The sequence below is a fragment of the Nasonia vitripennis genome (genome assembly GCF_009193385.2).
Source record: "Nasonia vitripennis strain AsymCx chromosome 1 unlocalized genomic scaffold, Nvit_psr_1.1 chr1_random0013, whole genome shotgun sequence".
In the NCBI taxonomy this organism is placed as follows: domain Eukaryota; kingdom Metazoa; phylum Arthropoda; class Insecta; order Hymenoptera; family Pteromalidae; genus Nasonia; species Nasonia vitripennis.
This window is the reverse complement of record NW_022279601.1, coordinates 1293813-1317884: the sequence shown is the minus strand read 5'-3', so window position 1 is coordinate 1317884 and position 24072 is coordinate 1293813. Positions and strand designations below refer to the sequence as shown.

The window sequence follows — 24072 nt, the reverse complement described above, 5'->3', positions numbered from 1 at the left end:
AGCGTAGCGAGGGCGATTTACACGCAGTGTAATAATGGGTCGATTTGAGTCATAAGTATCGTATACTATTTTATAGCATCTGCCTGCCCTAAGTCCGCTATGTCACAACTATCCGTGACATATACAGTCCTGTACTGCACCGTGCGGTTAGCTAGATAAAGCACGGTGCATAAAGGACTGTTTAGGTCACGGATAGGAGTGACTTAAACGCGGACTTAGGTCACGCAGTGCTATAAATTAAGTTACGACGCAGTGCTATAAATTAAGTACACGATAAAACTCAAAAAAAAAAACTATTTTTAGGGGTGAGAAATGAACCCAATTCTCACCAAGGGAAGAAATAAATTCATTTCTCACCTAGGGAAGAAGTATTCATTTCCCACAGGTGACAAATAAATATTTCTCATCACTTTTAAAAACACGTACGAAATTATCAATTGAAACGCCATTTTCATTTTTAATTTACTAGAAATTCTTACCTCAAAAAGCGATTAGTACAATATAGTAGCTATGTCAAGCGTGGGTGAGGTATTCAACACGAAACGTAGACGAGTGCTGAAAACGCCTCACCCGAGTCTGACATAGCTTTTATTCCCGTGTTACACACCGTGTTTTTTCCAAAAAACGCATGAAAGGAACTTTTTATATGCGTGAAAGTTGGGTAGAAGATCGTGCATTTCAAGTCGTGCACATAAAATTTAAGAAATTTGAAAAAATTAAAAAATTTGAGAAAATTTGAGATATTGAAAACTGGGTATTAACAGAGGAGAGCAAAAAATGTTCTCCCCGCTCGAGCACTAACTTTTTCTAACGTGTTTGTAATGGACGCTTTTCTACGCTACTTTTAGGCATGAAAAAGGCCCATTTCATGCGCGTGTTGGAAAAAAATATTTTCGAATGCGCTTTAGATTATAATTCTGAAATTCATTCATCGTCTTGTCGCAAAGAAATGTGCTATATAAAATAGTTACCAATTACCCTATTTATATAAAATAGTTACCAATTGTCTGGAAACGGTTCTATAACCGTAAGGAACAAAAAGTCGGTTACATGAAATTTTGCGATGAGATCTCACAATGAGTGAGACTTCGCAATAGGAAGGCTGTAATAAGATGCCTTACTTAAAAAATTCTATTAAAATCAAAAAGAAACGTTTGAGGGCAAGTTTAGAATAACACAATGATAATTTGAACAATAAAACCCTGTTATAAAAAGATTTTCTTGTATTATTTTAGTAATTGGAAAAGAATCAAATCCTTTTACTGCATCAATGTCCGTCTTCCTTATGGTAAAATATAAACCATTTTGAAACAAAGCATGATCATAATGTGTATAATTACGATTTAACAAAAACAGTAAAAATAATTTGCTTCATGAATTTTAATTAACGCATTTTTATTGCGTAATTTTTAGTTTACTAGCTAAATCTAGCGCAAGCTTAAAAGACCGGAAATTTGCTTCTCAGCCAATCAAATCACTTTATTAACGGCTTCAAAACAACCAGTCATCACTTTTTTTAAAAGGGATAACTGTTTATTAAATCTCATTAGAAAAACATTTTTGTATAAATTTTTTATCGTGATCTACGGGTTGCAAATACATATGATATTCAGCCTAAGTTTTAATTTTAAATCATTATAAGAGTAATTACTATAAACAATTTTTTTAATGTGTAGTGTATTTTAGTGATTAATTGAACATCTCAGGCGAATAAAATAAAAATTCTATATTTTTATAAGTAGATATGAAGTTTTCGTAATTTGTTATCGGCCTCCCACAACAACATTGAAATTAAAAGAGCTAGTATAATCGTCTTGTTATGAAAAAACACACTGATATAGGTATAGATAATGTGCTAATCAGTTTTAAAAACCGGAACTGATCCAGTGCTGAATATATTTTGAAAATAATAGTTCCTATACAAGTGTCTAATAGTACATTACGATACGTGTGACTTGAATGGTTCTTTATAGCACAGTGTGGCTAAAATCCGCTGTTAAGTCACGCCTATCTGTGACTATTAAAGTAGTCCTTTTTTTTGCACCGTGTTTATCACACTCGCTACGCTCGGGTGCTAACTGCTCCGTGTAAAAAAGAACCATTTAGGTCAAGAGTATCGTATAAAATTTTATAGCACAGACTGCTAAAGTCCGCAAGTCTTGCTTATTCGTAACTAAAGTAGTCCTTACTTGCACCGTGAGGTTAGCGCACGAGCGTAGCGAGTGTGATAAACACGGTGCAGAGAAAGGACTACTTTAGTCACAGATAGGCATGACTTAAGAGCGGATTTTAGCCACACTATGCTATAAATACCATATCATCATCATAGTATATCATTGCAAGAAAACGTACTCTATCAAAGCATAGTATAAGTAACAACATGAATTTATTGATAGATTTTTCTATTACGATTTAATAACTGTGTCATTGAAGCAGTCATAAAAAGAAAATGAAACTCAATAATGAATTGAACGATGTTATGTCATCGATACGATTATACTGTACACCATACATTTTAGGGGCGGTAATAGGCAACAGGCGTCTCGCGCGCATCTGGGGTTTCAAGTTTCACGGGGCGTATTATCTTTTTGAGCGCATCACCTCGGAATCCGTCGATGGCTTTGCGACAACGCCAGTCGAGCGGCTCAAGCTTTCGCGACTCCTCCGCGCTCTGAAGTCAAGTAAAATGCCTTATCGAAACCGTCGGATCGTCATTTTGCTCCTTCTCTGTCTGACTTTTAGTGCGAGTGTCGTGCAGTGCTACAAACTCGCAGAACTCTGCAAGGACCTATCGAGCAAATCCGTGGAGCATCGGCTAAAGACGCACCTGTTCTGCGATTACGACGAGGATGTGCGTCCGCAAATTGGAGCCAAAGGCAACGCTACCAACGTTGGTTTGATGTTCATGCCAAGGTTCATTTCATTCGTGAGTATCGTTTTCGTGGCTTTACGATAAGAAACTATTCTCAGTGTTAAAAAACGATTTGATCAAATGTTTAATAAATCGTACTCGGCGTGATCGATTGTTTGCCAATAATTGCCATTCATTTGCGGATGCGTTGTTAGATGAGCTTCATTGGCGTGTTACATTATAGCATATAGTATATAAGTTATACATCTGAGATTGTTTTTCTGTTGCAGGACGACGCAAGCAATGTTTTCGAAATGCACTCCTGGTCAATTATGGTAGGTAAATCGCACGCGACTTTATGATAATCCAAAAGAATGCACAAAAATACGACGTAAAATTGAAGAAAAAAATTAAATTTAGAATTGGACCGATCCTCACTTGACATGGAATCCAGAGGACTTTGAAGGTCTCGATACCATACAGGTGCCCAGCGATTCACTCTGGACTCCGGACATAGCAGTCCACAACACGTATAGCTTATTTGTTTTCTTGACAGCATTAAAATATTCCAAATACTGATTTCACATAACTTATTTTTGTCGATTGTCAATCGCAGGCACGATGCCAGTAAGGGCAAACCTGGTATAGCCAAAACCAACTGCGGTCTCTCGCACGACGGCCATGTCACATGCGTACCAGCGGTGAAATACAGCACAAATTGTCTGCCTGACTTCACGGACTATCCGTACGATCTGCAAGTTTGTACTATCGACTTGGCCTCGTGGGCCTACAGCACCGATGAGATCCAGCTACTCATGTTGCGCAAGGTAATAAAATTGGCACTGTTTTTTACGAATATATAAACATAGCTGAGAAATATAATTTATAGGGTAAGCCTATACTGTGCTAGCTGCCTGGCATAAAACTGATCTGATATCTGCAAGGGCGTAATAAATAGTTAATTTCTTTGTAGACCTAATAATATTGTATTAATGTTGTAACTGCATTCTGTTTCCACAGCCAGTAACGTCGGATTTAAGCCCAGGTCAGGAATGGGATGTTTTGTATTCCAATTCCTACGTGTTGAATGAGAGTTTCAAAATGAACCAGAATCTCAGTGCACGAGTTTACTATCTTTTTTTCATTATGGGTAGACGCGCGGAAAATATGCACGTATTGTTAATTGCTCCTGCTTTCGGTGGGTTTTATGAAGGATTCTTATAGTATACTGTGTGCGACAAAAGGTAAAATAAGCTATTTTGAGCGCGAGTGTAGTACGGGTGAGCACCCCTCATCCGAGTTTGAAATAGCTTTTTTCCTCGCGTCCCACATTGTATTTTTTCCAACGAGGGCATTAAAGGACCTTTTGCATGTATATGGAATTAGGTTAGGTGATTATACATCTCGAGTGTGCACAGCGTAGTTCAAAGTTCTCGCATGATACATTTATTTATCTATATTGTAACAAAATAATTTGCGAAAACCTGATAAACAGCAGACTTCGGAACTGAGTACGAAATTGTCATTTTTAGCTGCCGCTTGAAAATTTGAACTTTTTTAAACACGCTCGGGATCATGTACGATTTTATACTGCTGCTACTTTCAGGCATGAAAAAGGTCCATTTCATGCTACAGTCGGAGAAATAGCATGATAATAATTTAACTCTTTCAGTTTTAATGGTGTTGACGCTGTGCGCGCTGTGGATGGATTGCCATTCCAATGAACGAATGATAGTGTCCAGCATAAGCTTTATTTGTCACCTGGTGTGCATACAACATGTCTATTGGAAAATTCCACACAACGGCAATGATGCCCCAAATCTTTGTAAGTATTGTAACGGGCGGGGATAGCTAAGTATCTCCCGTAAGAGCTAGTCGGCGCGAGTGCAGGGTACTGCGTCGTTGGCTCAGTGGTTGGAGCACGCGCCTTGAGATCCCGGGGACGTGGGGTCCGAATCCTCTTCGTCGCTTTACTTTTGTGACAATTAGTTCCCGGAAACCCCGTTTTACAGTATATAACTCTGATTATTTAGCTAACGCGCGCAGTCTAGACTCAAAAGAAAAGTTTTATTCTTAGCCTGGTAGAAACGTAAGCCAACCAACCCTTTGCCATTAGTAAGCCAATTGGACTGCGTTGGCCAACGATTTCACAAACGGTTGGGTAAAAATGTACCTTATTTCGATACAGATTTATCAGTTTCATTGGCTTATAAATGGCTAATTTAAAAAATTAGTAAGAATGCATGCTTTATGACTTCAAAATCTTCAAAATTTTCAAAACTTTTTAAGATTAAATTTTCTTTTAATTTTTTTAAATCTTTTTAATTTTCCCAACCGTTTGTTAACAGTTGGCTTATATCGAGGACAATCGTTGGCTTACGGGGTTGCCCAATAATTAGTAACCAAGTCATTTTGGTTGGGTTATTTTCTACCAGGGTAGTGGGTACAACAAGGCTACTTTTGAGTATCCGTAAAATCAAAATAAAAAGTTATGATGGTTTATTTAACTATTTGCTAATTACAATTTTGCTAATTGTAATTAGCAAATTTTTTAAACCGTTACGTCAACAATATTTTGTACAATACATGAGCAAATCCACGAGCGAGTGGAACAACAACTCGGGTGTTGGAAGTTGAAAATTTCAAAGTGTTAAATTCCCATAAGAGAATTTAAACTGCCCCGCAAAAAAGTTTGGCAAGCGATAGACCATGCCAAAGAATGAAAAAAAGTTAGTCTAGTAGGTGTGCCCTCAATTTAAAATTCTCAACTTCCAACACCCGAGTTGTTGTTCCACTCGCTCGTGGATTTGCTCATATACGCGTCATATAGCATTCGATTCTTTAGGTTCAATCAAGTTCGTTTTTACAAGACCTCCCTAGTCAAAATGAAAAGTTTGATAAAACTGTTACTTAAATGTAAAAAAGTGTAATTTTATAGTGATAAAAACGTGAGTTTTTGTCGTAGTTCCGGGACATTTTGTAATACTTATATCATACTTTTTTAATAAGTATGTAACACTTTTTTAATAGCTCACACTTTTGTATAACGTATGTTCGATCCAAAAATTGAGCATTTCTAAAAAGTATGAGTAAGTGTGACATACCTGCTCTAAAAGTCTAGCTAAAGTATTTTGAAACTGCTTTAAATATCATGTATAATCATAATTTTCTGGAAAAAAGCGTTATAAAACTGTATGAAAGCATTAAGAAGGCGCCGTTACAGTAGTATAAATACACATATTGTATATTTTCTCCTCCTATATATGGTAAATACAGATGATTCATATGCATTGCAAAAATGCTACAAAAGTGTGACATAATCAAATAGAAAATGTAAATATAATATGATGAAAGTATGGAAAAACTATGACTGACCATCATAACTTGTCTATATTTTGCCCCATTCATCTTGTCCCAGCAACGAGAAAAACTTGTGGTTTTATCGCGCTTTTGTTGCACTGTTGTCACATTTTCATCAACTTACGTCACACACAATTATTTCTACTAGGGCTCTTATATCGATAGAACATTCTTCTGATAGTACGAAAAATATGAATGTTCACTACAGTACGTTACTACGAGAGTTCCTTCCTGATAATGGCCTTCGTCATGGTCCTGACAGTGCTGCTGCGCGAGCTCCACACTCTCAAGTCTCCGGCACCCGAGTGGCTGTCCTCTACAACGTCCTCGATTCTGCGGAGCAAAGTCGGCCAGCTGCTGCTCCTGAGTATCCTCGATCCCAAGGCCTCGGCCTTCCTAGAGATTTCGGCCGACGACAACGACGACCTTGTCGACACTGACACCGATAACAGACCAAAACCCGAACCCAACACCAGCACCTGGAGCTATGTTGCTCTGATGATCGGATGGCTCGCCTTCGTCCTGACATTCTTCACCTACATCGTTATGCTGCCGATGTACCTACCGTACAAGTCCACATACGATCCGGCAATTTTTTCGAATAAATAAGCGTTTGCGAAAAATTCAACAAGATTCAATATAATAAACCAGCCTCCATTACAAGCATAATTTATAATTATTTAGTATTTTTCAAATTTTAGAAGTTTGCTTCTTGAAACAATTTCGTCGAATTCCATATTAATAATATCTTGGAATTACAATATACACTTATTACTTTGTCGAATAATATACAAGTGCATCGCTGGAGAACAATAATGCCGCAGCATATGCGAATTTGGTTTTTATTATCCTTTAACCAACATCGAAAATTTGTATATTTTCGTAAATGTAAGAGTAGCATGAGTAGCATGTAAGAACCTTGAAATTTACATGGAATATTATCATCTGACAATATAATAAAAAATACAGTACGTCGTATTTTATAAATACATTTATTTTATAAAATGATGGAGCGCAGTTCATCCAAATTATCCGCAGGCACACATATTTATAAATACATTTACTATAACACGCAATCTTTCGCATCAATAGAACGCATCGTTTTATCGGCTATATGATAAATCAAGAAGAATTACGAGTATAATATATACTTTATACGTAAACGAGCAATTCAACTTTCATGTGTTTGACAATTGATGAATAATGTTGATAGATTTACGTTTCTTTACAGTTTCTCCGCATTCAAGCGATCTTACACACATCATAATATATACACATGAATAATTTGATGTTTTTTCTAAATTATTCAGAACACTCCTAGACCATACATTTCATAGTAAATTAATCACACATAACTTAAAAAAACTTTTGCATAAATATATATTATAAACTTTCTTTGTGAATAATTATTTTCGCGGACTAAAAATAAGTTTATTTCTTACACTTAAATTTCATTTTCTTTTTTTTAAGAATCAATATAACACGTTATCATATATGGCGTAAACTTATAAATAAGATACATGTTTGTACTTTGCAACTAATTGACTATTTAACCGTAAATTTAAGTAATCAATCAGTTACAACACACAATTAATGACTTGTTTTAAAAAATGGTGACTTATTTGTTGATTTTTCTAAGCCACTAATCTCTTTCGATCGACAAAAACAAACAATATTGGAAGTGAAATATTAATCCTCACTTTCATATTGTATATATTCAATATTTGTACTGGTTATAAGTTCATTTTTTTAATCGAAGACTTTTTGATGAACAAAAAACAATACTTCGACATTTAAAATTAGATTTCATGTTAATTCTCTTATTTTTTTATCATATAAATAAGAAAATAAATAAGAAAATAAATAAAAGATAAATAAAAAAATATAGACTAATAATACAAAGTAGTCTGGAACACTATACAATTATGACCTTCAGTATAAAATAGGAATGTGTTTTCAATGCTTTTTGTTTTCATTGAAAAATTAATAAAATTGTAAAAATTAGTACGTTAGACGCCATATGATATTTATAGAGTGCAATTACACTCTTTGTATGAAGAAATTACGTTTACAATTTGAACTTAAAATTTTACATTCTTGTGCAATACTCTTAATTACATTAGTGCGATTGTAAAATTTTACGCCTTTGTTACAAAAATGACTGTTAACAATATAATTAAAAACTAAATAATTTAGGGTTTTTGTTGAAAGGCAAAGTATGATGTGCATGATCAGAAATATGAAATCATAAACTATGCTCTGCTAAAAATAATAAGCGTTTTCTTAAATAAAATGAGGCTTGTGTATAGTAAATTAATAACAGCTGTAATGCGAGAAAGGTCTACGCAAACAGACACAATCTTACTGTTTAGACATTATTACACAGGGCTTTCGGAGAGAAAAAATGAGTCAATTTTGCCTATAAGCCATTCACTGCGACTGATAAAGAAGATACTTTTTTAACATGTTTGGCAGAGGTAGAGAATCAACAGCAGTCCTCTTCGTATATTGTAATATAGCATTTCTACATGCACTCTGCAGTGTCAGTGAAGCTGCAACAAAAAATTTCTCTTTATCATTCTGTTCATTTTTGGACATTATAAAAATATCTCTTTGAAAAATACTTGCCACCATATAGTTGTACAATTCTAACTTGCTTTGTAGTTCCATAAACATCGACAACAGCATGCAAAGGTCCTGCTTTGTATGGAATATCTCTCCCAAATACACCTTGGTCTTCACCATTGATAATAAAATGCATTTCTGCTTTATCTGAACCTGCCTGTGGTACATACATAACACCTATTCTACTACCAGTATCAGTTGGTAAAATATTTTGAGAAGACCCAACAATATTCGGCCTCAAAGCACTGTATGGTATTATTCCTCTGGAAGTCTGAACATTGATACCGTCCGTCATTAGTCTTTTCTCTTTTTCAGGAATACCTTCACCTGTTTCGAAAAAGAAGAATTAATAGTATATTGTGTACCAAGGGCGTAAAGTGCGCTTTTTTAGGCCGAGTGTGGAGTGTGGAGACGAGTACTGCGACCACACGAGGCCAAAAAGCCCGCTCAGCCCTTGGTGCACACCGTATTTTTTGTAACGCATGTACTGATTTTCGCGTTTCAAACTGCACCTGTTGAATTTCACGCGAGTTTAGAAGATTTTCCAATGAATTGAGTAGCGGGTGCAAAAATACTTTTGCGCCCGCTGCTGCATTTTTTCTCCCGCCGGTCGGAAAGCGACTACTTATAATTTTAGGTCAAAAAACGCGAGAATCGTGCATGTGTTACAAAAAGTATATTTCGTCGGTCCCTACGAAGACTAGCACGTTTCAAATCCCTCTGGAAGAGTAGTACTTTTCAGTTTCGCCGCGAAGACGGCGAAGACGAGCACTTTTCACTCGTTTGCCGGGAAGACTGGCACTTTTCACGAAAACACTTGCGGTTTCGGGGCTTTATGCTTAAACAATTGATGATATTTATGAACGCCAAAGTGGTACGTAGTAACACTCACATGCAAAGAGACGGCTAGTACAAAAATTATTAAATTATCATACGTTTTTCTCATACTATAAAGAGCATTAGTTCGAGCCGTGAAATGTACTACTCTTCGCGGCGAAAAGTGAAAAGTGCTAGCCTTCGCGGCGAATAAACAAATGTACTAACTAGTCTTCGGTGCGAGATCTGAAATGTACTACTCTTCGTAGGGACCGACGATTTAAACTGCAAAAATTAAAAAATAAAGCCATAAATGCATACCATATCCTGTTCCCGCAATGCCTTCAAAACTATCCCAAATATTGCAAGTTTCAGTCATTGCGAAAACCCAACTAGAGCCCATTTTCATCAAATTTGGCAGAGCTGCATCATAAGTTGGCATCTTTGCCTTATCTATGTTTACAGGATCCATCTGCGTCAAGCCTATTCTCATGTGTCCACTCCATCCTCTCTCGTCCTTTTCTATTTCCAACAAGAATATTTCACCAGGCTGAAGAGGTTCTTCACTAAACACGAGCGCATTGGCAAAGCTTGCTTTGCGAAACGCCACTGTGTTGTCATCATAGAGAACAATGTTCTCTCCGTGACTTGGATGAAACCTTGTTTTCACCTTCTTTGCACTTTCAGACATTGTGAAGACTCACAGATAGTCTAAAACATGTACACAGAGAACCTTACATTATGAATTGTAAAAATCTAGTTAACTCTAAATGCATTGTGTACTTTCTGTGAGAAAACCATCACTTAATCTTCGCAACAATAAAAAAAATATGTACACTATGGCGATTGTTTACCAACATTACTTTCAACTACATCGACGTCTTGGTTAAATTTGCATTCAGAAGCGATTATCGCAGCTAGCAAAACCACAGAAAAGCTTTGTAAAACATAGTAAGCGAATGAGTAGAAATACCTTGAAGCAACAACCCCAAGAAAATTCGCTCGAGGCGAATTCTCGTTGAGGTTAATCCAGGGCCTCCGACCCGACTGTATGCGTATTGAGTTTCGAGCGGTGAATACAGTATAACATGAAGTAGGTGCGGGGAGGAGACCAAACTCCGTGTTTCAAAGGTGCCTTATATACTTGTTCGGCCAGAGATTGCCAGTACCGCTGCGCGGAATCGCTCTAGCCAGCGAGTTGCAGAGCCCTCTGTTAGCGGAGCAATTTACTATTAATTCAAATCTACTGTGCCGATATTTTTTTCAAGCTTTTATTTTATTTTTATCATTTTATATGCCAAATTATGTATACACGTAAATTAAAACATATATTTATTTTTAACGAAAATCAGGCTAATTATATGAGGAATTCTATGAGAAAAATGCCATTTTCTGGTTGGAGAAACCGAACAAAACATATATTGGGGCACGCGCCCGCAACTTTTATTTTCTTATTGTACATGTTTAAAGTGCCTTGTGACACTGTTGTTTTCTAGGCTCTTCAAATGCGTCAAAAAATAGTCATTGTTCAAGGGCATGTATCTAATACATAAGGGCACAAACAGAAAATGTGTATCGATAGAATGAAAGAACGGGAAAAAAGCTTCAATCTAAAAAAAATACGTTGAAAATGCTTGATTTGTCCCAAGTTACGCACAATTGAAAATGTGGAAAAAAGTCCAAATTTCGTGACTCCGAAAAATCCCGCAATTTTCATCAGTTTTTCATGATTTTTTCATGATTTTTTCATGATTTTTCCACATTTTTAATTGTGCGTAACTTGGGACCAAATCAAGCATTTTCAACGCATTTCTTTTTAAATTGAAGCTCTTTTCCCATTCTTTCATTCTACCGCAAAACATTTTCTACTTGTGCCCTTATGTATTAGATACATGCCCTTGAACAATGACTATTTTTTGACGAATTTGACAGTGTCACAAGGCACTTTTTCTATGTTGGAACGTGGTTTTGCATTGTTCTAAACATGTACAATAAGAAAAAAAAAGTTGCGGGCGCGTGCCCCAACATTTTTTTTTTTTTTTCGGTTTCTCCAACCAGGAAATGGCATTTTTCCCGTAGAATTCCCCCTAAATACAGAAAATTGTAATTAATCTCATATGCAGGAATAGAAAAATAAAAAGTAAAATAAAAATGCACCTTATTAACAATTCTCATCACTTTCTACATTTTTTTGACTTATAGAATTGTCAGCCTTCAAATTTCTTTTTCTTTTGGAATTCTTAACGGTACTTGAATTTTGGAATTCTAGTCCGCGCTTGCGACTATTTAACTCAACTGCAAAAACGTAGGAAAGATGATTCTTCACTCGTGCAAGTATCAACTTTTTCGCAGCACTCCGTGCGCGTAATGCGATTTCGTTCTGTGTGTGATAAATCACAATTTTGCGCCCTTCGTATTAAAAAAAAAAAAGCTCAATACACGTACGTGCAAAAGATTATATTTATTATGGTCAACATTGAGATACGACGTATCACATTTTTTTAAATACAAAGATGTCATAGAGTGACAGTTTTGAAGTAAATAAAACTACTATATTAATGTATCATAGTTAACGCAAATATGAATTTAAAAATATTATAAACGCTCAAATATATAATTAAGTGTAAAGAGCATAACTTATTAGAATAACATATTTCGAAACGCTTTTTATTATATTTGAGATTTTTTATTAGTTTTGAGATACATTTAGCAAGTCTATAATTGGAAATCGCAGGATTTTCACACGGTCCAGCAATGTTCTTATATAAACTTATCTACATGCTTATAAACGTTTAAATAATATAATTAAGATACGCATATATTTGGTAAATTGCATAATAATTTTCGAAATATTGAGAAGTGATATCTGCAATTGTCGAGTGATTACCGACATTACCCAATAAACACTGGCGGACTTTTGGACATCTAAAAACTAAATATTTCTTGAGAGCTCTCTAAGAATTTCTAAAAGACATTAAAAAGATGCCTTTTAGTTAGCTCAATGAAATTTGGAATATCTTATTACCCATCTTTCGGAAGACTACTTTAAGATTTTCCAAAAGTTTTCAAATTGATAGCTTTTAGACAATATAAAAGTGTCAACGAGCTTTTTAGATATCTTATAAATTACCTTTTTAAAGATTACTTTGAGAATTTCTGAAATTTATCAACTTGACGTCTTTTTTAAAGATACGTATTGCTGCACTAAAGTAGTATTCGTTAAAGATCACTTTTAGAATACTTTTTGACATTTCGTTTAAGACTTCTTATGTAGGAAAAAATTTCAGAAATATCATAGTTTTCTAAACGTTGTCTAGTTGACTTCTTTTTTCTACCATGTTTCCTGTCTTAGAGACGTCAAAGTAATTCTAAAAAATGATACCTTAAAGAGCGCCTAAACAAGATGACTTTAAGTCTCACGAAAAGCTGTCAAAAAGCTTTATGCTAATATACCTAAAATTTGTATACGAAATCTCTGCTGAAAGTGTAAAAAAAGTGTGCAGAAAGATATCTCCGAGTGAAAAAAGTTACTATTGTAGACCTGCCGCCAGGTGGTGTCCAGTTTTTTTCACTCGCAAGCGGTAAGAATCTATGGTAAGTTAGTATATAAAACCGTACAAGTTATAATTTATTATAAAATACGTGTGCATAATAAGTATAGGATTAAAGGGCTAGATTTATTCTTTACGAAAGAACAAACCGTGCGATTTATTCTTTTAAAATGGCGGACCGAAATTTTATTGTTTGGAAAAGATTAAATTGTGCGTTTTATTCCTTGCAAAAGAATAAACTTTACCTTTTATTCTTTTTGTCCTAGTCAAAAGTATAAAAGAAATGATTTATGATTTTTCCAAAGAAAAAATCAAAACATTTATTCTTGATCCTAGCGCCTGTTTTTGTTCTTTAGACTTTAGAGTATATATGCGCATAATTGTTATGAATTTTACAAAACCTATGGCATTTTTAGAATCCGCGATTGAATTGCAAATGTTTTGTGCTACTCTCATGCCGATGTACAGTTTTTATATCGTATAAATAGGCTTATTATATATAATATATTATATAGGCACTTATTCCATGCAGCGAAAATCTAGAAACAGACTTATATTGGCTTACGAGTAGCATAAAACGTTTGCAATTTAATTGCGGATTCTACAAGTGCCTTGGGTTTTGCAAAATTCGCAGCAATTTTGCAGAACCATTAAAAATCAAGCAATATATGATAAAAAAGTGCTTGCATAACTTTTTGCTTAATAATTAGTAATTTTTCGACGAATTCATAGTTAAAATTCAATAAGCATCATCGCGTGCACTGTTCAATTGCTATAGTTGCTGTACACAGCTTATAGACACAAAGTTATAATGTATGTACATACATCATGAATTGTTGAATGCGCGCGCTGTAAGCTGTAAGCAAACCGCAGTAAAGTCAAACTTATTTAAGTAGCGAGGGAAAAGTATTTTCCAAGTTCTTATAAAAGGAACTACTATTTTCCAAGTTCTTCTAAAGCAAACTTCGATTTTCCATGATTGAAAAAAAAAAACGATATACCTATTGCAAAGTCTTATCTTGCACGTACATTAAATGTGAAAATTAATTAAAACTCCGAAAATATACGCAAGAAACATCCCGAATATAATATATTATTTCATTAGCAAATTAATTTACTCCGAAACGAACGTGCTGTACCCTATATAAATTAATGCTACAATATATAATGAAAGACATATTTTGCGCATAATATAGAATTCATAATACGTTTATCCTAGTCGGCAATAGATTTTACATTTCCTCAACGTGAAAGTTTGTTTTCTCTGCGCGCTATATCTTAATTGAGAATCATCGTGAATATTATGTATAGGTAATTATATCGCCGGCTGAGAAATAAGAAGATCAGTTACTTCAGAAATTCGCTCCGAATAAAGTTATATCTATCTCCGAGATTCGGGTGAACTGCAACAGTGTATCTAAGAATTTTCTTTGAAATAAGTAGTCAACGCACCGGAAATAAGCTAAATTAAAAAAAAAAGTGACCCGATTAACTTTTATCACCTTTTTTAGGGGCAAAGGTGTGTTTTTCCTCGTATAGGATTCCTCGTGTTCACTGAGAAAAAGAACTTCGAACAAGTCCAGCGCATTATTGCCCATCAGACATTCTCGAAGCGATTATTAAAACTCGCGACTATATATATATATATATCGAGTGGATAATAATGCTCGCGCGCTTTTGCCATAATTCGAAGCTCCCTCCTAATTCATTCAAATGATATTCCTCGCATTTCGAAATGAAGCAAACTACACACTGCGCAGCGTAATTCAAATCGACTGCATGCAGTTCGAAGCGCGCGCGCATCGCGATAGCCCGCGCTATTCTTATTCCCTGCGTGTATTCGCGTGCATTGGCGATTTTTCAGTCGAAAAAGATTAAAAGAACGACGAGTAGTGTGTCATCGCGGTATAACGGTATGGTATTTATTTTTTCCTGAGTTTTGTCCTCATGTAACTGTTGTTAGCTGTGCAGCAGGACATGATATTGGTGGGAGATCGATGCGAGCGTATGCGTTATCGAATGTAAGTTTATTTGGGCGGATTTGAAAGTTTTTCCGTGGCTCCGCGACTTTCGATCGGAGCGCATTTATTCAGTGGTTTTCGGGATCTCTGTTACGGGGTCTAGCCTGAATGTTCAATGGTGACGATTATTGACAGGAGGCATGTATATAATTCATACAGTTATATCAGCAGGTGAAAATGAGTAAAAGTCATACGAGTTCGCCGGTAAAAGTTTCCTTTCGCGCGATGTCTCTTATATGTGTGTATGGCATCGCAGGGATTATTAATTACGTAAAAATTCTATAAACTGGGTTACACATCAACGGAACCGCCTGCGTAAGAAAAAATCACTCGCTGTTTTATCTGGATTGAACAACTTTTTCTTGTTTTCTTGTTTTTCTTGAGCAACAAAAAGTTAGGTGGAAATGCACTACATTCCGCGCCTCATGCGGTCTAACAAAGCATGCATTTATCATAAATAACGAACTCGCGTTCATAGTTTAATAATGTCTCAACAAATCTCATTAATCATCGCAATTGATGAAAGTGAATGAAAGTACGTCCGATTATACAAATATCGTGCATTGAAAGAGATCATTTCTCATTCCACGCGTAGTTTTCGAAACAAAGGCATAAAGCGACATGCAGAGGAAAACCCGCATGAGAATAACCGGCGACACTTTATGCCGTTGTATTTACATGGTTTCCGTTTCACGCAAGCGAGTTCTCTAAAAATAAGCGCTGTCGCTATTCCGAAAAAAGGTCAATAAAAAAGGTTGCCTTGTATAAAGTAAGAAAGACCCTTGTTTGGCCAACAATAAGTCGATGAATTAAAGACACATTTCAAGCGTATCTTAACAAATAATATATCCAGCTTTTGCTCTCAATCAGTGAAAAAGTCGAAAAAAAATGTTGAGTGCATGTAAAAAATAAAAAGTACTGTACTCCAACCCTAGAAATCTTATTTTTAATCGTTATACAAAGAAAAATTTGAAAGATTCAAATAAAAAAGGGTATACAACGTTTGATCCTCTGTCCGCTTTCGCATAAGTAACTCTTCCGCGCGCGCGGGCAGTGCCGGAAAAACACGCTGCCGCCGCAGCTCGTCTACATACTACATATCGCACACATACCGCCGAAAGTCGATCCAAGTTTAGCGAGCGACGAGAGCGCGAACGGCACAAAGGAGACGGCGCCGGTTTAAAAGGAGTTCGTTGCCTTCGCGCGCCATTCGTTTCGCCTTCGCGCGCGCGCCGACCGATGTGTACTCGCTCCGCCGGCTCCTGGAAATCGATTTTTCATTTGGTGCGTTGTTTTTTTTCTTCTTGAAAAGCTGTGTTTTTGTGTCTGAGCGCGTGTGCGAGAAACAATCGTTCACTTCCATGTATACACTCCGTTGATTATCGACGTTTCCTCTGTTTACGCAGGTACAACGACGACGCAGAGGATCGATGAGAGAGAAATTGGCCGGGGAAGATAAACATGTAAGAGGACAATCAGGCTGATTTGAGCTCGCTCACGACCTTCGCCGCCTTACCCACACTCTCGGCAAGCGAACAAGGAGCAATTTTTACTATACTGCGCCTCTACTCGCGGGCGAGTACCTACATTTTCTTTGCTCTTCATATAGGAATGAGCGGATTGCTTGGCCGTACGTTTATATGAAACGTGAAAGCTGTCTGTGTATCACGAGTGTGTATATAACACGCGCAAGTGAAATATTAAAGTGGCTCTAGAAAGGTGTTTCGAATTCGTCTATCGAAACTTTGCTTCTCGTCAATTTCGATAAAAGGCGATGCTTAGCTGATGAATCATTTTTCATTTATATTGACATCGTCGTCATGACTTTCGTAAGTTAAATTTCTTTCAATTGTGATTTTTTCGGTTATCGCGAGTTATTATATAGGGACGAACAATGAAACGCGAGCGTTTCGGAGCTTTCGCGAAAAGGAGAAAATACGACGTAGGAGTGTCTGCGTGCAGTGCCAACGAAAAAAGGAAAAATCTCTCGGCCGACCTTGCGCGCGAAATCCGTCAGCGAACAAAGCCCCGACGCGATTTCCAACTCTTTATCCAATACAGAATAGCGTAGCCGCGTCCTTGAGTTTAATAATAATTACGGATAAATTTAATAATCATTGTCTCGGAAAATACGACGTTTGCGACTTTTTACATTATTAAGCAAGCAGTGATTTCAAAACACCGCGGAGAAGCACTTGAGTAATAACAAGTCCTACACTGTACCACCTACATTAATACATTCGTGTCAAAGAATACTCGGCGTGTTATTCAACCACTTTAATATGCTCTGCTCTCTATACGATGACAAAAGCTCTGTAATCCCCTTTTCACTCAAAAATAGGTCAAGCGCACTCTGATGTACACCTCACAGGACTCATCGATCATTAATACTTATATATTTTGCAGAAGGTAAACAACCCGCTCTCCTGCACATATTATCAACAACGCAGCGCTTCGTAGGTATTGTATAACTATATACAGCAGGTAGGCCCTTTAAATGGAGAACAATTTCCCCCGGCGCGACTGCCACTCCCGTGGCGGCGGCGGCGGCAGCGGCTTCTCTCCGCCGCGTCAGGCCAACGGCGGCAGCGGCGGCGGCAGTAGCGCAGCTGCAGTCGCGCCGCGAGTCAGTCCGCTCCTCGCGTCCTCCGCGCCGTCCACCTCGAGCAGCAGCAGCAGCAGCAGCAACAATAACAACAGCGGTCTCGGTGAAGCCAGTACCTCGTCGTCGTCGCGCAGCCGGCGGCCCAAAATGGAGACGCAAAAGGACAAGGAGCTGCGCGGCAAGGCCCACCAGTACTACAAGGCTTTGCCTCCGGCCCTCGCTCCGACCCCGTCGTCCACCTCGGCTTCTGCCAGCTGCTGCTCCTCCGCGGCCGCCGTCGGCGCTGCAGCCCTGGCCGACAAGCAGTTCGTCTACCAGAACCCGGACCACTGCGCCTCCAGCTTCCCCACCTTCGAGCACATCAGGCGACAGGGCAAACTCTGCGATGTCACGCTCAAGGTAGGATAGGCTGCCCGCTGCTGTGTTGTGTGTACAGTGTATGTGTGTGCGCGCGCGCGCGGCTCTGAGTCAATATAACCTAGAAATTCCCGGGGACATGCGCACCACACTCCTTTCCCCAATACCTATGTTTGCTGGCTCTGTCTATCGACTCTCGCTTAGGATTGCCTGTTATTGCGACTTCTGATTGCTAATGCGCAGCTTTGTTCGCGAACGCAACTGGTGATCTCTTCGTAACCTGCTTTCGCGCCGCTCCCCAACAAGTACACATACACAAGTGAATAAGTGATTCCCTCCTATATACTCACGGCGCTGCTGCTGTTTGTTTTTGTTGTCATCGCGATGACGATGACGTTCCTTTTTTCGACTACTCCCTCCGTGTGTCGCCGAAACCCGACCGAACCGACGACTTTCTCCCGTATTTATACTTGCAGACTTGTTTTCGACTTTCATCGACGGGCAAAAATCATCGGGGCTAATTCGTTTTGCTTTTGCCGGATAAATATTTATTTAACTTATGTCGGGTTGGTTTCTAATTTCTCTTCAATGTTTTATACTCGCACACTGGAGATTTCTAATTTCCTCCGATACGAATTGGATCCATAATCTACTTATTAGTAAACTGATGTGTGCATCGGAATGTATCATGTGCATTGTGTAAACACATTCTCGTGGGAACGACTTCGAAAGATGTCATCGGTCGTTATGTGAGCACATGCACCGCGTGTTATTGTTTTTACTAAGTATCTCCACTCTCCAGTGATGCAAGACCGCGCGTGTAGTTGACCCCGCATAAGTAGGTATACATTTTTCTATCCACCCGAGTACACGTTGTACAATAACGCACCTCCCGAATTATTTAACTATTATATTTATTATATACGCAGAGGGTATATTGTCGGAACGTTAACAATCAAAACACCACGAAATTACAGTGTCAGCAGACGACGCCGCAACAGGCGTGTTTTCTCTCGCGCCTCGTTACATTCGAGTGCAACGATGCTTATACGCTCCAGTTTCTTTCTCTCCAGGTTAAGCATAGATCCATATGTGTGTGCTGCGCAATAAAATCGTCTATTATTAAACAGCGTCTTTATCGACATAAGCAGAGCGTATGTGTAGTTGAAAAATAAAATATATATAAGAGCACGTGCTGAGATAACTTTCTCACGTGTACAAGATGTGCGTTTGAACCTGATGCAACGGCCGAAAACGTGTTTCGGAGAAGGAAAGAAAGTCATATTGGTTTCGCTCGTTATTCGCTGCTGCTGTTGCTGGCGAATCGCCAGCGATATATGTTAGGGGAGCAGACAATGAAAAGCCGGTTTTTGGCCTCCCCTCGAATGAAGTTTCATTCATAGACTTTGGGCGTGTGTGTGTGTATGTAATTGTGTGATGCTTGAAAGTTCGATGATTTCAAGTCACGTGGTTGGTTGAAAAACGGATTATTTTGTTCGAGTCGATAACGCAAGATTAACGTTGTTTCCATAATACACTCTAAACCTAAAGTTGAAAATCTGGAAATGAAAAGATTAAAACCTACATTTTAAACTTTATGAATATTAAAAAGTGATTGATATCCTCAAAATGATAGCATTACAATTAAGCATAAATCTGTAGAATTGATTTGCATAAATATTAAAATCCATCAATTAATTCTCTGTGAGCGTACCATTTACATTTAAATACTTATAAAGTTTAAAATTTAGGTTTTAATCTTTTCACCTGATTTTCAACTTTTGTTTTAGAGTGTACGTATAGTTATAAAGACGGATCGCTCATAACTGATGAATAACAATTACACATACACTTAATATACAGCTTGTACTACGTATTGGGACGCATCAATACGTATAGTAACAACCCTCTAATTAAGACAATCGTAGAAACGGCTGTTATAGTCTTACCCGTATTCTAAATTGTTAAGTTAAACTATGTCGAAAAATAGTTAAATTTTTTAATTGATGAAATACGGGGTATTATAATATCCTATAGACATTCGTTTATCCTGTTATTGATTTTACGCAACTCTCCCACGCTAACATTTCCACATGAAAGTGAAAACGTATCTGATTAAAATAAAGCAGTTAAATTTCTTGTAAAAGCTGTTATAAATCATTTTTCTTCTAATCATAAATGTTCGCTCCTCGTTAATAAGCAATGCAATTATGATCAAGTTTGGAATAATTTACTTAAAACTTTTAGTGTTATTGCGAAAAATAAATAATAATAAATAAATAGACTCGGTCTGACAGAATAACAAGGTCGAGTTTACGTTCGCCATGAATAAAAACTGAAAGAAAAGGCGTAAAAATGAAAGAAAACTTTGTTGATGCAGGCCGTTAATCGAATTTTTGTTTGACGCACGCCGTCTGCGGTGTAGCTAATGCCTCTTGGTTTTTTATATCTGCGCGCGTCCTTGTTTCTCGAATGCGCAAAAAATGGCTTTGTTGCAGAGCTCGATAAAAATGTTTCCAGTAGAAATCACAAACACAAAGTTATGCTTGTGTGTGTATATATATAAAACGTAGCATCAGTAATTCAGTATAGAAGTAGTGAAGAAAAAACAAAAATGCCTGTGCGTCCGCGTGACCGAGACAGATTACTCAGGGATTGCACAAAGAAAATTAAAGTTTGCGGCTTCGGGGTTAAAGCTGCATACGCTACATGCTATTTTTACACTGCGTGTGTGTATTCACCGCAATGCTCGTCCGCCGGAACGCGTGTTCAAATTTAAAACCATAGCACAAAGAATTTTACACTAACGAAGCGAATTGGCGGTCGAACCGCCAAGTTTTCTCGCTGAAATTCAAACTATTTACTTCGAACTTCTATCCAGTGGCCTTTCTAGAATTCGTATTATTTTATTTTATTTAAAAAACGCCCATATAAGTAACGAGAGCACTCGACGGATAAACAGTCCGCTTTCGAACGCGTAAAGTTTCAGTGCGAGAAAGTACGCTTCGCAGTATGATCAACGGTATCTAATTTGAATAACTTTGCCTTCCGCAGGTCGACGACCAGAGTTTCAGCGCACACAGGCTGGTGCTGGCTGCGACGATACCCTACTTCAACGGCATGTTCCTCAACGACATGGCGGAGAGCAAGCAGAAGAACATAACTCTCCAGGGCTTCGATTCGACGTAAGTATAGCTGCACAAGCAAGCGAATGTGAAGCGCAAACCTCGCTCGAGCTTCTTCTGAAGGAGACGACTTTCGACGTTACAGGGCGCTGGAGGCCTTCATAAACTTCGCCTACAGCGGCCGCATAATCCTGACGAACGACAACGTCCAGAGCATAATGGTCGGCGCGAGTTTCCTGGGCCTGCACAACGTGAAGAACGCCTGCGCGGACTTTCTCAAGTCGCGCTTTCACCCGCACAACGTCCTCGGCATCCGGAACTTCGCCGACATGCTCAGCTGCACACCCCTCCTCGACCAGTCAACCAAGTACATCTACCGCTTCTTCGAGGACGTCTCGCAGTCCGAGGAGTTCCTCAATCTCGGCTTCGACGACCTGCGCGAGCTCATCGGCAACGACGACCTCAACATCAACACCGAGAAGGAGGTCTTCGAGGCCGTCATCCGATGGCTCAAGCACGACGTCGAGGCTCGCAAGGATAAGTTTCCCGAGCTTCTGGCGCTAGTCAGGCTGCCGCTGCTCTCGCCCGAGTACCTCGTCGACCACGTCGCCAAGGAGGAGCTCGTCAGGACGTCGCATCAGTGCAGGTATGAACGATCGACGACTGCTGCGCGTTCGATATCCTCGATGCCTCGACTGCCGACGCTAAAGCGCGCGACGCCTTTTGCAGAGACCTGCTGGACGAGGCCAAAGACTACCACCTCGTTCCCAACAGGCGATACCTAATAGACAACATCAGGATTCGGCCGAGGTGCAATTTCGTAATGGGACACATTTTCGCAGTCGGCGGCTTGACCAAATTCGGAGACTCGTTGAGCACGGTCGAAGTTTACGATCCGTTTAGCGGTAAGGAAGCTCTCGGTGCTCTCGTTATCCGAAAATAATGAATCTGCGGAAACTCTCATCTCTCTGTCCTCTCTCTCTCTCTCTCTCCCTCTCTCTCGCGCGCCCGCGCGCAGGAAAGTGGAAAACGTCCGAGGCGATGACGACACTCAGAAGTCGAGTCGGCGTCGCTGTACATAAGAATAAATTGTACGCCTTCGGCGGATACAACGGCTCCGAGAGGCTCTCCACTGTCGAAGTCTACGATCCCTATCAGAAGTGCTGGAAGATAATAGCCCCGATGCACTGCAAACGAAGGTAAACACTAACGCGGCTATTATTTCTATTATGTAAAAGCCGTCAATGGCTCGCGGGGAACTAATGTTCATCGCAATTTTCCAGCGCCGTCGGAACGGCTGCCTTGAACGACTACATATACGTGTGCGGTGGTTACGACGGTGTGACTTCCTTGAAAACGGTCGAGAGGTATTGTCCCGAGAGCGACAAGTGGAAGATGGTGTGCACGATGAACAAGCACCGATCCGCCGGGGGAGTCGTGGCTTTTCAAGGATACATCTACGCGCTGGGAGGACACGATGGTCTATCGATATACGATTCGGTAAGTCGATTAGTCAGTCCTCGCAAAGCCTTGGACTTCAATGTTTTAACCGATTCGTTACTTTGCAGGTCGAACGATACGACCCGCGAATGGACACGTGGACGGTTGTGAAGCCAATGTTGACGAGGAGATGTCGCTTGGGAGTGGCCACTCTCAACGGGAAACTGTACGTTTGCGGAGGATACGACGGCTCGACGTTCTTGCAGTCGGTCGAAGTTTACGACCCGAAAACTGATTCGTAAGTGCACAGCAGATCGTACTGCACGATCGATCAAAATTTTCGTCCGAGATTCCGCGACTAAGAAATTTTGACCGTTGCAGGTGGAAGTACGTCGCTCCGATGAACGTGATGAGGAGTCGAGCAGCGTTAGTGGCAAACATGGGCAAACTTTGGGCCATCGGGGGATACGATGGAATATCAAATCTCTCGACAGTCGAAGTTTACGATCCGGAAACCGATGCTTGGTCCTTTGCCTCGTCGATGTACGCGCACGAGGGTGGAGTCGGCGTTGGTGTCATAACACTGTGATAAACGCACTTGTAAAACAATCTCTCTTCCCAGTCATTTTTTTATTTTTATCTACGTCGATTTGATTGGTGCTAAAGTAGTCACTCCCTAAAAGTTATTTGAAATTATGAAATAATTTCATCCAGAACTGAAAGCTTTATAAGTTTAATTTGGATATCCTTATTATTACAAAGTCTAAGTGTATTCTTGTTTCCTAATGTAAAACCACTGAAACAAGCGTAGCGATTAGTTAACATGGCTAGTGTTCCAACTCTCGAAAGCGTGAAAATTTTGCGTCCCACCTAAGACTTGTTTTCGATCTTTTTATCACGACATTAGCATTTTTATTCACATCAGAAAGTCTTGTACGTATTGTGAATAGATTCAGTGTACCCAATTAGGAACCTGTAGGCATAGCTTCTAATCGATTTTTACTAGCTTTTTACAATCAATCAAGCAAATTGATGAATGACTTATCGAACTGTTTACTGTTGTTATACGATTGATCTCAGATTTATTTTCTACACTAGATTTATGTTTACCTCGTGGTTATATTATACGATGTATAGGCGTAATTTAAATATTTATGTTTCATACCTATGTTAGTAGCTTTATTTTACAGATGAATAAAAATTAGATCCTATTCAAAATCAAAGATACGCGTGTTTACTTTACCACGCAAACCATCTCCCTTCACTTATAAGTACAAACCTTCTATAAAAATTGACTCAAACCCCATTGTTGAGAAAACGC

General features: G+C 38.7%; 3 protein-coding genes across 8 annotated transcripts; 2 read left to right on the top strand and 1 right to left on the bottom strand.

Annotated features, from left to right (window-relative positions):
* Positions 1-2202: 2202 nt before the first annotated feature.
* nAChRb3 (nicotinic acetylcholine receptor beta 3 subunit) lies at positions 2203-8967 on the top strand. Of its 2 annotated transcripts, NM_001247971.1 has the most exon segments (8): positions 2687-2926; positions 3142-3186; positions 3272-3381; positions 3468-3678; positions 3872-4049; positions 4524-4676; positions 6420-6481; positions 6641-6820. In NM_001247971.1, coding segments are annotated over 8 exon segments (1179 nt in total).
* LOC100114115 (neuralized-like protein 2) lies at positions 7185-10813 on the bottom strand. Of its 3 annotated transcripts, none has more exons than XM_008204216.3 (4): positions 10507-10813; positions 9974-10363; positions 8840-9163; positions 7185-8763 (listed from the first exon to the last, which is right to left on the bottom strand). In XM_008204216.3, the coding sequence occupies exons 2-4, from the start codon at positions 10341-10343 to the stop codon at positions 8642-8644; spliced, it is 816 nt and encodes a 271-aa protein (XP_008202438.1). In that variant the 5' UTR covers positions 10344-10363; positions 10507-10813; the 3' UTR covers positions 7185-8641. The 3 variants fall into 3 exon arrangements, with proteins under 3 accessions (XP_008202438.1, XP_016842705.1, XP_031777400.1); XM_016987216.3 differs by having other exon boundaries at positions 10626-10813; XM_031921540.1 differs by lacking the exon at positions 10507-10813 and having other exon boundaries at positions 9974-10429.
* A 5548-nt stretch (positions 10814-16361) lies between these two features.
* On the top strand, positions 16362-23974 carry LOC100114147 (kelch-like protein 18). Of its 3 annotated transcripts, none has more exons than XM_031921578.1 (10): positions 16362-16508; positions 16631-16687; positions 17631-18228; positions 21241-21371; positions 21457-21957; positions 22041-22216; positions 22330-22510; positions 22595-22811; positions 22880-23049; positions 23133-23974. In XM_031921578.1, exons 3-10 carry the CDS (start codon positions 17722-17724, stop codon positions 23338-23340), a joined length of 2091 nt encoding a protein of 696 aa, XP_031777438.1. In that variant the 5' UTR covers positions 16362-16508; positions 16631-16687; positions 17631-17721; the 3' UTR covers positions 23341-23974. The 3 variants fall into 3 exon arrangements, with proteins under 3 accessions (XP_031777438.1, XP_031777437.1, XP_031777436.1); XM_031921577.1 differs by having other exon boundaries at positions 16631-16799; XM_031921576.1 differs by having other exon boundaries at positions 16631-17053.
* The last annotated feature ends 98 nt before the right edge of the window (positions 23975-24072 follow it).

Bases quoted from the DNA above. Each gene is read 5' to 3' on its own strand.
- nAChRb3 (XM_031921532.2), top strand. From the start codon at position 2,450: ATGAAACTCAATAATGAATTGAACGATGTTATGTCATCGATACGATTA. The intron at 2,927-3,141 runs GTGAGTATCGTT...TTTCTGTTGCAG, and splicing joins TGCCAAGGTTCATTTCATTC to GACGACGCAAGCAATGTTTT. The intron at 3,187-3,271 runs GTAGGTAAATCG...AATTAAATTTAG, and splicing joins TGCACTCCTGGTCAATTATG to AATTGGACCGATCCTCACTT.
- LOC100114115 (XM_008204216.3), bottom strand. From the start codon at position 10,343: ATGTCTGAAAGTGCAAAGAAGGTGAAAACAAGGTTTCATCCAAGTCAC. The intron at 9,164-9,973 runs GTATGCATTTAT...TTTTCGAAACAG, and splicing joins CATTGCGGGAACAGGATATG to GTGAAGGTATTCCTGAAAAA. The intron at 8,764-8,839 runs GCAAGTATTTTT...TTTTTGTTGCAG, and splicing joins AATTGTACAACTATATGGTG to CTTCACTGACACTGCAGAGT.
- LOC100114147 (XM_031921578.1), top strand. From the start codon at position 17,722: ATGGAGAACAATTTCCCCCGGCGCGACTGCCACTCCCGTGGCGGCGGC. The intron at 21,958-22,040 runs GTATGAACGATC...CGCCTTTTGCAG, and splicing joins AGGACGTCGCATCAGTGCAG to AGACCTGCTGGACGAGGCCA. The intron at 22,511-22,594 runs GTAAACACTAAC...GCAATTTTCCAG, and splicing joins CCGATGCACTGCAAACGAAG to CGCCGTCGGAACGGCTGCCT.